We start from the raw sequence: 14,258 nt of genomic DNA, 5'->3' as shown, positions 1-14,258 counted from the left end.
GGCTTATGAGCCTTTATTCTCTATGACAGCTGTTGTTTCTTATTATTAAAAGTATTATATGCTAATTGTAGTTTTTTTAAGGTTTTTTTTTTTCATTGTAGAAACTATACGGCCAATTAAGAAGAAAACAAATACCACCCATAGTCTCACCACCCAGATTTATTTATTTTTGTTTATAAAGTCATATTATGCATACATATGGCTTGAGAGTCTGAATTTTGCTTCAAAATATATCTTACCCGCTTTTGTACTTGAAACTTCTTATGTCCTTCTTGATATCCTCAATGGAACCAAAATATAAAGAACCCCACTGTTGGCTATGCACGCCATCAGTCTCTGCTTTTGGTTTGTTCTGAAACTAGAGTTTGAACCTCGGGGCTCCTGCATGCGAGTGCTCTCCCCCTGGGCTCTGCCCTCCCCAGTGCATTTTGGGGCATTTTGAACAGAGAAAAGGGAAAAGGGCATGAAGCACTTAAGGAATTTTACAGGCATGGGAGGAATAAATAGCTGGGTCACAGTGTTAATCACATCTTATGTATCTCTCCCTGAATATTTTATGCATATTTAAACATATAATCTATATTGGTTTTTCATAGCTTTGTATTTTTTAAGTTTTGCACAGTTCTAAGCGTTTCACCCAATATATCTTGAAATGATTTTATATGGCTACACAAAAGTCTCCTCTTTCTATTTACAGGTAAATAATTTTCCACTGTAAGAACATCTCAGTGCAACAAGTCCCCTAATTGTGTATACTTGGGTAATTTTAAATCTTTGACGATTTCCAGAACTACAGTGAGTAAACCTGTATAATATACATGTCTGAGTGTGTCTGTCTGTAGGACAAATTCCTAGAAATGGAGTCACTAGGAAAAGGTTGTGCATCTGAGATCATCCTCACCAAATGCCTTTCATAGAGGCTGGCCCAGTTAAACTCTTTCCAGGACATGTGATGCTGTGCTCCCCACAGATAGATGTGCTCCCCACAGTCTTGCCAGAGCTCTACTTCATCAGACTTTCAGTTCGTTTTTCTTCTGAGAAGTGAAACATGTGTGTCTTCATGTTCTTTCCTTTTGCTTTTTTACTGTTAGTCTGAGAAATTTTGAACACAAAAAATATCAGAGATGAAGGTAAAATAGACCACCATCTACATTTAGTATCACTGATATGTCTGTGTGTTTGGGGGCACGTTGATATGTCTTTGTTTGGTGGGGTTAGTGTTACTGATATGTCTGCATGTTTGGGGCTGAATTATTTTGGAGTAAGTTAAAGGTAATCTTGAGTGTTTCCACTAATTACCTTTGTCTGTGTCTCTGAAAAACAGGAACACTTCCCACTTAAACCTAATACTAATCTTATAGCTGACAAATAACCATTCCCTGATAACCAAAATCTGAGAGGAACATTTTCCCAGTTGTCTTCTCCAATAAGAACAGTTTGTTTTTGTATTTGTGTGCACAGGTCTGTGTTTTCATTTATTTCTAGGTTTATCTTATGTTTGTCAATGTCTTGCCTGCACGCATGCATGTGCACCACTTATGTGCCTGATGCCCACGTAGGTCAGAAGAGAGCATTGCAGTGCCTGGAGCTGGAGTAAAAGAGGGGAGCTGGGAATCAAACTCAAGTCTTTTGCAAGAGCAACAAGTGCTATTAACTGATGAGTCGGGTCCTGGCCTCATGTGCATGCTTAGAATTTGTATCTCTCCAAGCATCTAGGGTAGCTTTTTATATTGAAAGATTTTTATAGTTATTGTCGTTAGCTCTCTGTTTCCGTTGTTAACCGTTTTCCTTTTAACTTATAGACATTTATGCTAGCCAAGTTCTTTTGTTGTAACAAACTAACTCTCGAGTTTGTCAGCGTATGAGGAGAAAGGGTCTATTTTGGCTCACAGGTTTTGAAGCCAAAAATGTATCACATGTATAACGTTGTGCCTTTGGTGAGGCAGCCTATCACAGCGGAAGCACATAGAAGGTCGGAGCTGATGACCTCACAGCCAAGGTTTAGGTGCACAGGCGAGTGGACAAGAAGGACAAGAAGGGAGACAGACCCCTGGATCCTCTAATTCCCTCTGAGAACACACCCTGTCTTGGTTAGGTTTCTATTGTTATGTTAACACACCGTAACAAGGCAACTTATAGAAGAAAGAGTTTACTGGGGAGGGTTAAAGCCCATGACCATCATTGCAGGGAGTATGGCTGCAGGCTGGCAGCCATGGTGCTGGACCATTAGAGTTTACATCCTCATCCATAAGGAGTCAGAGAGAGCTAACTGGGAATGCCTTGGCTTTTGAAACCTCAAAACTTGGTCCTTATGACACACTTCCTTTAACAGGGCCATACATCTTAATGCTTTTCAAATAGACTCCAACTAGGGACCAAGAATTCAAATACGGAGACCATTCTCATTCAATCCACTACAAGCCTCAGTTACAGGAAGGCTTCCCGCTGGGCCCCACATCTTAAAGTTTCTACTGCCTTCGAGTAGCAGCAAACTGTAGACCAGATGCAGCCTCTGTCGCATGGGCACTTGAGAACCATTCCAGATCCAAACTAGAGCAGTGTTTTTTCACACAAAAAGCAATCTCTGCAGTCCACTCGGTAGCATCCCCCCTTGTTAGCTCGCCCTTGCTCACAGTGCTCTGTCCCCACACAACACTTTTTAGCACAGTTGAGCTTTCAGTGTTTCATTTCCTGGCTCTGGACTGGGTGCCCTACTGACCCTCTCCTGGCCTTATTTTAAAACAACTCTTCTACCATGGTTGGTTACTGTATTTCGATAGTTTCATTTTGTTCACTCCAGTTTTTAATCCAGTAAAGTTCTTCCTGGAATTTGAAGTATGGATTTAACTCTTCTTGAGTTGTCATCTACTTTTGCAAAAACTTTTACTGAATAATCCGTTTTCCTTTTTCTCGAGTATTTGAAATGTACTTTTATCAGATGTCAGATGTCTGTATGTAGCCAGGACTGTTTCTTCCTTGTCCCCGTTGTCTACCTTTCATATGATAATGCCACACGGTTTTATCACAAAACTATACTTGAAGTTTGTGTGATTTTGAGTTTTCCATTTGCTCAAAATTTCTTTTGTAGTAGGCCTTGAGGGTCTTTTAAGGTCATCTTTGTGTAGACTTTAAAGACTTACCCTAAGATGTAACCTGAACCGTTTTATCTCTTTGTCATTAGGGGCCTTGTGAATTGAGATTCTGGGATGACCTTGCCACACTTTCCCTAGTTCCCTTTGTCTCTAGAATTAAATTTAAACATTAAATAGTCCTTCCTGCTCCCACTCATGCTCTAGCTCTTGTCCTTGCCTTCTCAATAGCTGGGAATCGAACCCAGGGCCTCTTAGTCTATGTTTCTAAGCCTCTCATTCCAGAGATCTTCATGTCTAACTTAAAGCCTATTTCTATATCTAGTCTCCAAACCTGTAGCTACTCAGCAGCCCATGAACAACCTTCCATCCATGTCTGCTTGGGTTTTATCTTCCTTTTACCGTTCCAAAGTGCTTTTCTTCCTGAAGACCTTTCTGACAACTCCAGCTGTCACAGACAGCTCTTTCCTCGTTGACACCGTGGACATCAATTGTAGGTGCCATTCGTCTGGTCACTAATCCAGTATTACTTTATGCAGCATGCCTGCATGTATCAGTTAGGGTTCTCTGATATGTTAGGGAAGAGAACTGATAGAATGAAGGGCGTGTGTGTGTGTGTGTGTGTGTGTGTGTGTATGTGTGTGTTTCTTATCAGAGTGGCTTACAGGCTGAAGTCTGTCTGGGAAGTCCAACAGTGGCTGTCTCCCAAACAGAGGGCCAATAATTCGGTAGTTGTTCAGTCCGTGAGCTGAAGGTCAGCAGTCCCCACCTGGTGCTGGAGCGTTGGGGGATTCCTAGACAGCTTCTGGTCTTCAGTCTTCACTGGAACTCTATAATAGTTTCTGACACCAGCAAAGGGATGTCTCGCCAACAGAATAGATTATTTTTGCCAGGGAAAGTGAGGGCAAACAGGCAAAATGCAGTGTTTCCTTCTTCCGTGTCTTTCTATGTAGGCTGCCACCAGAAGGGGTGGCCCAGACTTAAAGTCTCCCAACCTCAAAAGAGCCAGTCGAGAAAATCTCTCACAACCCAGCTACTTAGCTGATGGCAGATCACCATGGTGATGGCAGTCAGTCACCATGATTAGCTATCAGTCTGGTGAAAATGCGCTTCGTCTCTTAGATGGTTGCAAAACAAACTTTTAGTGAGTTTGTGTCTGTTTCTTGAGACAGATCCTTACTGAGGGAGTGTGAACCATGTGTCTTATGTCCCAGTAGCCTCTGGGACAGACCCTTGGATGTGGTGATCATGGTGGAAGGATGGTACCTTTCTGTGTGTCGGCACTTTTCATGGACAGCCTTGCTTGTCAGCGGGTAGATGTTTGAAGGTTTCAGTATCGTACATTTGACTTACCGTTAAACTTTTCAAAAGGAGTTGTAAGGAGATCACCTGTCACAACACCCTCACAGTAATTCTAGGTCAGAGCTGATTGGGGAAGAAGATGAGTTTTCTGGGGCAGCCCTAACACACAAGGGAATGCGTGTGGTCCCAACCTGAGGAGTGAGAAAGGAAGAGAAGCAGAGAACGAAGAGACCGTTCTTCGATGCCATGGAGGCACCGGCCCGTCCATGCTCACCTCCCTGCTCCCATTCCTACATGGGCAAGGATAGGGCTCTAGAAATAAGTACTAGCTCCTGCAGGGCCTTACTGAAGCCCTCTTCAGGGTAGATGTTAAGATTGTTGGGTCCCTTGTGAACAGCAGGCCTCATACACAGTCCGCTCTCTTCCTGCTCGGATGACCATGATTTCCAGTGCAGCTGGCTCAGTGCCACTGGCCTCTCCTGCACTCAGGCAGCTCCTGAGGAGCGTCTAGGTCTTGAGGGAGGAGTGTGCTGAGCACGGCAGTGTGCAGCAGCCGAGTGAACAGCTAATGGAAATTAATCCCCACCCCTGGGCCCTTACTCTGCTTTTGATCATCATTAGCCTCGGAATCTTTCCCATGCCTCAACATTGCAAATTGTTTCATGGTGATAGGGATTCTGGGTAATCTCGCCCCCTTAAATTAAGGCAGCCAAGAGGCCATCTGCCATGCTCCAAGCCTGCAACTCCAGCATCATTTCGTATTGAAAACTGAGGAGGGCTCAGGATGCTTTATGAGATGTCTATACCAGTGTCTGTGCCGGCCCAGCAGCCTGGAGTTACATTCTGTGTCTCTAGGAGAAGCATGGCCTCATTCTTTGCCAGGCACAGATAAGCAGAGCTTAGCACCAGGTAGTGAAATCTTTAGAGTCTTATGAACGTGAAAATTAGGAAACAAAATGACATTAGCTTTTGAGGGCACTCACCTCTATAGTGGCTAAAACCTTCAGTCCCTTGGTCGAAGGTCCCTTCCACCTTTGACTTAAGAAACAGGTCTAGGAAAGCCCTTAGGGGTAGGAGTGAGGCTATAGCTGGCTTTGTGGAATCTCAGCTCAGCATACCCCAGAATAAAGACAGTCGCATTCTGTCTAACATATCATCCAAACTTTTTTTTCTTTTGCTATAACAGCCCTAAAATTAAAAAAAAAAAAAGCCTTCTAATTTGCTGTTGACAGAAGGGCACATTGGCGGTTCCCTTGGCCCAGAGGCCTAGAATGAATGAATGACACTTGCGTTTTACTTTTATTTGAAATCAGCCTGATGTTCTTCCACTTCATGGAAAGCTTATTTAAGTGACTACCTTAGAAGTGTTTATGAGTGACGCATGCACTCCTCGTGTGTCTCATAGAGTCTGTCTGCTCGGGATAGGGACCCTCTGGCTTGTCCTTGATGCGTTTCCTCCCAATGCTGAGCACTTTATGGTTGTTCCGTAAGCATTCCTTGAATGGCTGAACAGATGAATAAAGATGCTGAGTTCTTAACACTAAAATAGCCACAAGGTAGGAAGGAATTTGATGTGAGCTGCCAGCATCGTGCCCCAGGGGCAGCCCTGGCTGAGCTCCTCTCTTTGTTGTGTTAAGCCTGATATTTAATAATTTAGAAAGCCAACGCTTCCATGGTTTGTACTCAGTGGAACGCGTAGCTAGCCTCCTCTCCCAGCGCTGACATTCCCTCCTGTATCTGCCCTGGCTGTGACCCACCTTCACAACCTTTTGCCAGGAATCTGCAGGCCCCCAGACCCAGACACTCTCTCAGGTCAGTTCCTGGCCTCAGTCTTTAAACTCAAGTGCCTGGGAGCCTGTGGTCACATACTGTTCACAAAACCAAACAAGGGCTCCACTGTCTTCTTCTATCCTGTTGTTTCTATCTTACTTTTTTCCTCTTCTTTCTTCTTATGCCTCTCTACCATTCTCTATCTTTCATTTATACAGTTTCTGTCTTCTCTCAAGCCTTAGCCTGAATGCCCCACCAGTATTCACAGAGCTACCTGTAGGTACCCATCTAAGTTGGTTTAGCATGGGCCGGGAGCTGGGTTTGCTGATTTAGTTTGGAAGTGCTTTGTCACCATCTCAAGACTGAAAGTCAAGATCCCTTGCCTGCCATTCTGGGAGGTGAAGCAGTAACATCTGCAAGGGACCGCTTCCAGCCCAAGCCTTCACTCCCTTTAACCTTCCATAGATCGGAGTTCTGCACAGTTCATCTCTTCCCTGGCTTGTTTTCTACAGCATGAGCTGCTTCAGAGAGCATGCATTGTGTCATTAGGCCTAGCACGAGCCAGCCACATGAAAGAACCGAATAAATGCTTCACTAGTCACCTGCAATTCAACTACAAAGTGCCTAGCAGGCATCAAGCTTTGAGATCTGAGAATGGGTAAACAAAAGGGACAGCTTTCTCTGGGCACCATGAGCCCATGGTCTTGTAGAAAGGACGTATATTCAACCAATCATTGACAATGAGAATGCAGGAATCACAGCACACAGGAGGAGCCCAGGGGGGAGTCAGGGAAAGCCTCCCTGAGAAGTCCATTTGCCCGAATTTTAAAGGACAAATGGGAGTTAAATGAAGGGCTTGTGGGAGAATGCTAAGAGCAGTCTAGCCAGAGGGAATGGATGGATGGAGGGAAGGAGGGAAAGGGGATGGATGAAGAGACAGACGGATGGATGGATGGAGCTGGTATTAAAATCTGAATTTAATGACAGAATAGTACAACTGTTCTGCCTGACATTAGGAAACAGGTGGCTGAATCAGGGTGTCTTGCTACAATGCATAGACGGTGGTGGAAGAGGTGGTGGTGGAGATGGCGGTAGAGGAGGAGGTGGTAGAGAGATGGTGGTGATCACACCACTTTCTTAGTTCTGATGGCCTGTGGTCCCCCAGAATGGAAAGGCAAATGAGACAGACTTACAGGGTCGACATATACTCCCAGAAATGAGCGGGGAATGTTGCAGCATCATCCTCTCTCGGCAAGGATGACGCTAGAATTACAGCAAAGCCCTTCAGCTCCATAGTACACCAGCTCTCCCAGCCCCGGGCAGCTCACCCCAGCTCTTCTCCTCACCCAGATGAGCGGGAAGTGGTTCAGAAGAAAACCTTTACGAAATGGGTGAACTCTCACCTGGCTCGAGTGTCCTGCCGCATCAGCGATCTCTACAAGGACCTGCGGGATGGACGCATGCTCATCAAGCTGCTGGAGGTGCTCTCCGGAGAGATGCTGGTAAGGCCCTCATCTGCACCAGCCCCCCCCCCGCCCCCCCCCCAGCCTGGCTGGTGCCATCAACACCTCTTGAGGAAAGGCCTTTGCTGGAGTCGAGTGGGTTCCCTTGGCTTACCAGAATTTCCTCCATGGTCCTCTTCCAGGTTCCAGTTCTCATAATGTCAAGGGTCTGGGTTGCTGACTCGGGTCTCTGACTTCTTCTCAGAACTTCTCGCCCCTTCTGACCACTCCCACCCCTTCAGGCTCATTCCAGAGGCTCTGCAGAGCCTTGCCTTTCTCACTGGAGTCTGGGCATCTGGAACTGGAATACATAGGCCTAGATAGATAAGCTGTTGGAGAAATTTGCATTCTTAGAGCAGAGAGGAAGGGGTAGAAGAAAGTTGACTGTGTGCTTTGCCACAGGTCCAAGTGGAAACCTGTTAGGGGGCTCTCGGTTGTCCCTGCCCAGCCCTGTGGTAGGTGACGGTGTATACTTTGCTCTGACACTTCCTTTGTGACCTTAGGCCTGTCAGGCAGGATCTTCTTTGCCACTCCACCCCCCTTCCTCCGTGAATAGACTGAGGCATTGTGAGATTCTTGGAGTTTAAATGAAAAGTGTTCTACTTCTGCCTTTTCAGTTCTAGGCTGCAGTTCTTGTCTTTTAGTCCACAGTGAAACTCCACTTGAAAGAGTTGCCCCGGGCATCCTTCAAAAGACATAGGAGAGATAGGTCAGGCTGGTAAAGCACCTGAGGACCTGAGTCCAACCTTCAGAATGCACATAAAGCAAGGTGGTATGTGTGCTTTGCAATCCCAGCACTGACGAGGTGGATATAGAAGTCTTCCTGGGACTCCCTGTCCAACCAGTCTAGCCTATTTGGCAGGTTCCAGACCAGTAAGAGCCAGTCTCAGACAATCCAAACCCAAACACAGTTGTGAGCAGTGACTGAAGGACAACCCGAGGTTGTAGGACACACCTACATATCTATACACACATGCACACTCACACACACACTAACACTAATAATAAGCCCTTCAGGTTATGGCTGGGGCATTCAAGGGTGGAAGATTTGTTAGGGATGGGACCACTGTTGGTCACTGATATAAAAACCATTCTTACACTGACGAGCAGTGAGTGGGTCTCAGAAGCATGCCTGGTTCACAGCAAGGACTCAGTTCATGGCCTGTTACTGTGTTACTGAGTGTGATTGTCACTTAGCTCCCACAGAAGCTATGTCAGACCCAGAAGGGTTCTTATGAAGCCTGGATGAATTCCTGGCACAAAAATCACCTGAATTTTGCTAAAGGGGAGGTGTTGAAATGTGTGAGGAGGGGCTGGAGGGACGTCTGAGCAGTTAAGCACTGGCTACTCATTGAGAAGACGTGGATTCAATTCCCAGTGCCCATATGGCAGCCTATAACACCAATTCCAGGGGATCTAATGGCCATTTCTGGCCTCTGTGGCCACTGCATGAATATGGTGTACTGATGTATATACAGGCAACACACCCATAAACATAAAATTGAAAATAAATAAATGTAAAAAAAGAAGAAAAGTGTCAGGGCTGTGGAACCTGGAACTTGACCAGGGGGGTGAAAATACAGCTGATGGCATCAGCTGGAACAGGTTGCAGCCACCTCTGGTGTGACTGTGAAGTCCCTTCATGCCCATGAGGCCCTGTTGTCCCTTAGCCAAGGCCGACCAAGGGCAAGATGCGCATCCACTGCCTGGAGAATGTGGACAAAGCCCTGCAGTTCCTCAAGGAACAACGTGTGCACCTGGAAAACATGGGCTCCCACGACATTGTGGATGGCAACCACCGCCTGGTCCTGGGCCTCATCTGGACCATCATCCTCCGGTTCCAGGTGGGTCCTGTGGGTAGAAGAAACTGAGGGGACCCCTCACAGCTCGCCAGAAGCTGACAACCAACAACACAGTGACTAGAGTGTGCTGTGTGCATTTAGGGAGGCTAGAAGCCCACCCTGTGGAGCAGTGTTCTTGGGGTGGAAGACCTACATTCTGTGCCATCCCAAAGTGCTGATGTTCGGGATAGATGCCCAGCTAGTCTTTTGAGGGGAAAAATAGAAGCTGACTTGTAGCTAGGTTACATTCTGCTGCAGGACCTGCGTTTTGTCCCCTTGCCCTCTGTGTGTTACTTCTTACTGTATGAAATAATATGATTCAGAAATTGCAAAAAAAAAAGTGCAGAAAAATCTCCCTTTATACTTTTTAGATGTTTTCTCGTCTGAGATTCAAAACTCTCTCCTTCGCCCTGCCCCTCAACCGCAAGAAGCTGTCTACATTCAAGGGGTGTCTTTTTCCCATAGTTAACTACATTTGGACACAACCTCACAGACACACCCAGGAGAGTGTGCTTTCCGAGTCTGAGAGCCATAGCTCAGTACAATCAAGTTAGCAATACCACCCAACATTCGTATTGTTGTTCCACCCTGTGAGGCGGTGTACCATCAGAGGAAACTGTCAGGGTGTCTTATTGTCAGGTCTCAAACTCCTACGGAAGTATCTGATTGGAGTTGTTCCCTCTGATACAGGGTGCTATCTCTATGCCATTTTGGTTAACTGAGGCAGAGAAAGAGGCAACTGGGACCCAAGACCTTAGGGTGTGGGGGTGCTGTAGGGATGAGTGCTGCAGATATACAGAGGATACAGGGAGAGCACCCCCCACCCACTGTAGGAAAGCAGGAAGGCATAGAGCTGGATACAGATCTGCTCTTCTCTTTCTTTGCCACTCCCAGATTCAGGACATTGTTGTCCAAACTCAAGAAGGTCGAGAGACACGTTCAGCCAAAGATGCTCTGCTCCTGTGGTGCCAGATGAAGACAGCAGGGTGTGTATGCCCTGGAAACCTGCCTCTACCGTTTCCCATTGGCTCCTTGCTTCCCCTAGGACAGCGATTCTCAACAGTCCTAATGCTGTGACCCTTTATATAGTTAGTCAGGTTGTGGTGACCCCCCAACCATAAAATTATTTTCATCGCTACTTCAGAACTGTAATTTTGTTACTGCTATGAATCACAATGTGAATGTCTGATATGCAAAATCTCTGATACTCAACTCTTGCGAAAGAGTCACGACCCACAAATTGAGAACCGCTGCCCTAGGGGCTGCCATCCCCAAGGGGCATTAGACACCAGCCCCCCAGAACTATAGCAGGTCTGGTACAGTTTATTCAAGTCTGTCCTGACCTGATTCTTAGTCTTAAAACTCAAGATTCCTTTCCAAAGTCACTGTGGTCAGACTCTGGAACCTGTTGGATTATGAGCCATAGTTTACAGGGGTATCTTTGTATGGCTTCTCTGTGTGCTCTTCTGTTAGAGCAGCTCAAGATGGGACAGGTCTGTTCCTCTCCTAGCTTACGGAACTTCAGCTCAGACACTTGTTTAGGATCTCAAAAGAATTCGTTTCTTAGTCTTAATGTTTCTCTTACTGCAGCTACCCGCATGTCAACGTAACCAACTTCACCTCCAGCTGGAAGGATGGCCTGGCCTTCAATGCCCTAATACATAAACACCGGTAAGGAGATCCCTGGTGCTGGGGAAGATTTGAGACCTGGCGCTTAACTAGAGGACAAGGAACATGTTGCCTCTGCTGATTCTCCCTTTACTTTTGGCCTTCTGGCTTTCCTTGACTTCCAGTCATACTGCTGCCTTCTTCCAAGCTGGTGATCACAGCTCCCTGTCTCCTGCTCCCGTGTCTCATTTCTCTAGCCTTCCCAACTCCCTACATCTGTCTAGCATCCTCTAGCATCCTTGCTTCCCGCTGCAACGGGCCTGTACCTGGGACCCCCATGGCCACTCCATCTTAACAGTTCAGCTGTTGTCCCCAGGCCTGACCTCATCGATTTTGACAAGCTGAAGGACTCCAATGCCCGGCATAACTTGGAGCATGCATTTGATGTGGCCGAGCGCCAGCTGGGCATCATCCCACTCCTTGACCCTGAAGGTGAGCCACACCCATCTCCCCATTCTGCAGCAGTCAGGTGGACTCCTTCCCAGGGCTGGTCCAGGTGCCTGGCAAGCTACGAGTATAGAGACACGGGGGTTAGGCCAGGGCCCTGCTCTGCTCCTCAGTGATGGTAGGTTTCCAGTAGACACCTGGCTTATGGAGAGGACCCTTGAGGCTTTGGATCGCCTTCATTCTGTGTTTGTAGACTATTGTTCTGGTGTGGATCCCAGCACTGTCTGAAATCAGAGGCCTCCACACAGTTCTTTCTCCTTCCTATGTAGCTGAAGCTGTCCTTGAACTCCTGACCGTTCAGCTTCTGCCACTGCACCTAGTTACTCTATTTCCCACTGTTAAAGGTTGTCATTTGATGCACACAGTTGAACTTCGTGACACAGGAAGTAGGGCTAAATGCTTGAAACGTGACTTTCCTGGGCTCCAGTTTTGGTGCTCAGAATGTCCCGTCTCCCTCTTACAGATGTCTTCACAGAAAACCCAGATGAGAAATCCATCATCACCTATGTGGTGGCATTTTATCACTACTTCTCCAAGATGAAGGTGCTGGCCGTGGAGGGCAAGCGAGTCGGCAAGGTACCGAGCTGTGTAGTCAACACACCAGTACTCTGTCTGTCAGCCCTGGGCCTTGAGTGTGAGCTCCCTGTCTATCCTAAAAGCTTTGGGTCTGGACCCACAGCTGTGGTTTGGTGTGCAGGACACCTGCTCCCAGTCCCTCCAAAGTTCCCTGGAAAACACTCGAGCTGACTCCAAAGAAGTGTCGGTGTCTGTCCTGATGGGCTACAGCCCCATGTCTGAGCCTATGTCTCTAGGCCTGTTTCTCTCAAAGACTCCCGCCCCAAACACTACAGGCTCTTAATTTGTTTTGTTGATTGTGGCATCAGACCCCAAAGGCTTCCACAGTATACCAAGAGCACTCTGTGCAGACTGCCATGCCTGATTTATTTCCCCTGCTGCTCCTCAAGAATAGGCAGGCTTCCATCCATCTCTGTGTGCCTCACTCCTGTTTCCCAAAAGCTGCCTGGATACCCTTGATTCCTAAAAAAGTTTGAGCACCAGCCCCTATAGGGCTCTGCAAACTTACTGATCTTCTGTAGGATTGAAGGAAAAGGATGCTACCACTGAACCTCCTCATGGTCAGTGAAGGAGAGGCCGCACCCATGTCTCCTCCATTCCTTTAGCAGTGTGGGGTCTCAGGGAACAAGCCCAGGCTAGAACACTACAGAGCTTGAGAGAGAAGCAGGAGCCCCAGTATAGTTCACACTGATGATGGGTCTCATTTGTAGCGTTGTTGGTGACATTTCCCTTCTGATGAGAATGAGTAACAAGACAATTCCCTAGGTCATTGACCATGCCATCGAGACCGAGAAGATGATTGAAAAGTACAGTGGACTAGCCTCAGACCTGCTCACCTGGATTGAGCAAACCATTAGCGTCCTGAACAGCCGCAAGTTTGCCAACTCACTGAGTGGTGTCCAGCAACAGCTCCAGGCCTTCAGCACCTACCGCACTGTGGAGAAGCCACCCAAGTAAGACTCTGGCACTCGGGAGCGTGGTCAGTTCTTGGGAGCTAAAAAAGTCAAGAGCTGAGGGTTGTGTCCTATGAAGTGTATCTAGACAGAAACACAACCTTGAGTTCTTTAGCAGGACATCTGTCACCTGTTTTGTGTCCTGTTGGCCACCCCACTTCCACGCCATCCATCTTAATGACACTGAGTAACTTTTACTTATAGAGAAAGATAATGTTTTTAGGGGCTGGAGAGATGGATCAGTGGTTAAGAGCACTGACTGCTCTTCCAGAGGTCCTGAGTTCAAATCCCAGCAACCACATGGTGGCTCACAACCATCCGTAATGGGATTTGATGCCCTCTTCTGGTGTGTCTGAAGACAGCTACAGTGTACTCATAAGTAAAATAAATAAATCTTTAAAAAAAAAAAAAAGATAATGCTTTTCTAGGCTCCCAAAGCCAACTGGGAGCCATCTCAGGCTTCCTTGGAGAGCCAGTGCTGGATAGCTCCTCCTAGTGAGTCTGGCCCCTTTCTTTTCAAGGTATAGCCTCTGTAGTATCGGCCCGAGTGCCCTGCATGGGGCCTTGTGATCATCAAGTATATCCATCTTTTCCATCCCATCTGTCGCTGCTCATCAACAAAGCACTAAGCCTGCTTCTCAAGAGCTCTGCCCCACCCCACCACACATGCACATGTGCACATATAACCATGCACACACTTGTGCATACATGTATAAGGAATATAACCACATGCATATACAATCACACACCATTATACAGGCATGTGCAGATACAACCATGCACGAATACACATACAGATGTTCACAACTATACAATACATGCACATGAACACATGCACATGTGTGGGTACACATAAGAATGCAGGCATACATATGCATGCATTCGCAAGTATGTACACATGTAAATATCCACACATGTATATACAGTCAGGAACTCCAGGCGTTCTGGTGTTAGCTGTCTACCTCTGAAAAGAGGCTTCTGGTTCATCAGTGATGCCCTCTGTTCCTCCCTACCCCACTTGTCTCTCTCACAGTCCTTATTCAAGTCTCTCAAACAGGGAAAAAATGAGACACCTAGCCCAGGATGTTCTGTAACCCTGGATCGGGTTTC

The 14,258-nt window shown here is 46.8% G+C and overlaps 1 protein-coding gene across 1 annotated transcript in view; it reads left to right on the top strand.

Annotated features, from left to right (window-relative positions):
- The window catches only part of Sptb (spectrin beta, erythrocytic), a 129,586-nt gene that overhangs the window by 69,258 nt on the left and 46,070 nt on the right, over positions 1-14,258 (top strand). The window contains exons 3-9 of the mRNA XM_028790162.1: positions 7,512-7,663; positions 9,334-9,507; positions 10,399-10,490; positions 11,095-11,175; positions 11,489-11,604; positions 12,083-12,195; positions 12,961-13,148. Coding sequence (XP_028645995.1) covers positions 7,512-7,663; positions 9,334-9,507; positions 10,399-10,490; positions 11,095-11,175; positions 11,489-11,604; positions 12,083-12,195; positions 12,961-13,148 — 916 coding nt within the window. The remainder of the gene's footprint in view (positions 1-7,511; positions 7,664-9,333; positions 9,508-10,398; positions 10,491-11,094; positions 11,176-11,488; positions 11,605-12,082; positions 12,196-12,960; positions 13,149-14,258) is intronic.

This window comes from Grammomys surdaster, unplaced genomic scaffold (genome assembly GCF_004785775.1).
Source record: "Grammomys surdaster isolate TR1022 unplaced genomic scaffold, NIH_TR_1.0 127, whole genome shotgun sequence".
Classification (NCBI taxonomy): Eukaryota; Metazoa; Chordata; class Mammalia; order Rodentia; family Muridae; genus Grammomys; species Grammomys surdaster.
This window is presented reverse-complemented; position numbering and strand designations above follow the sequence as displayed.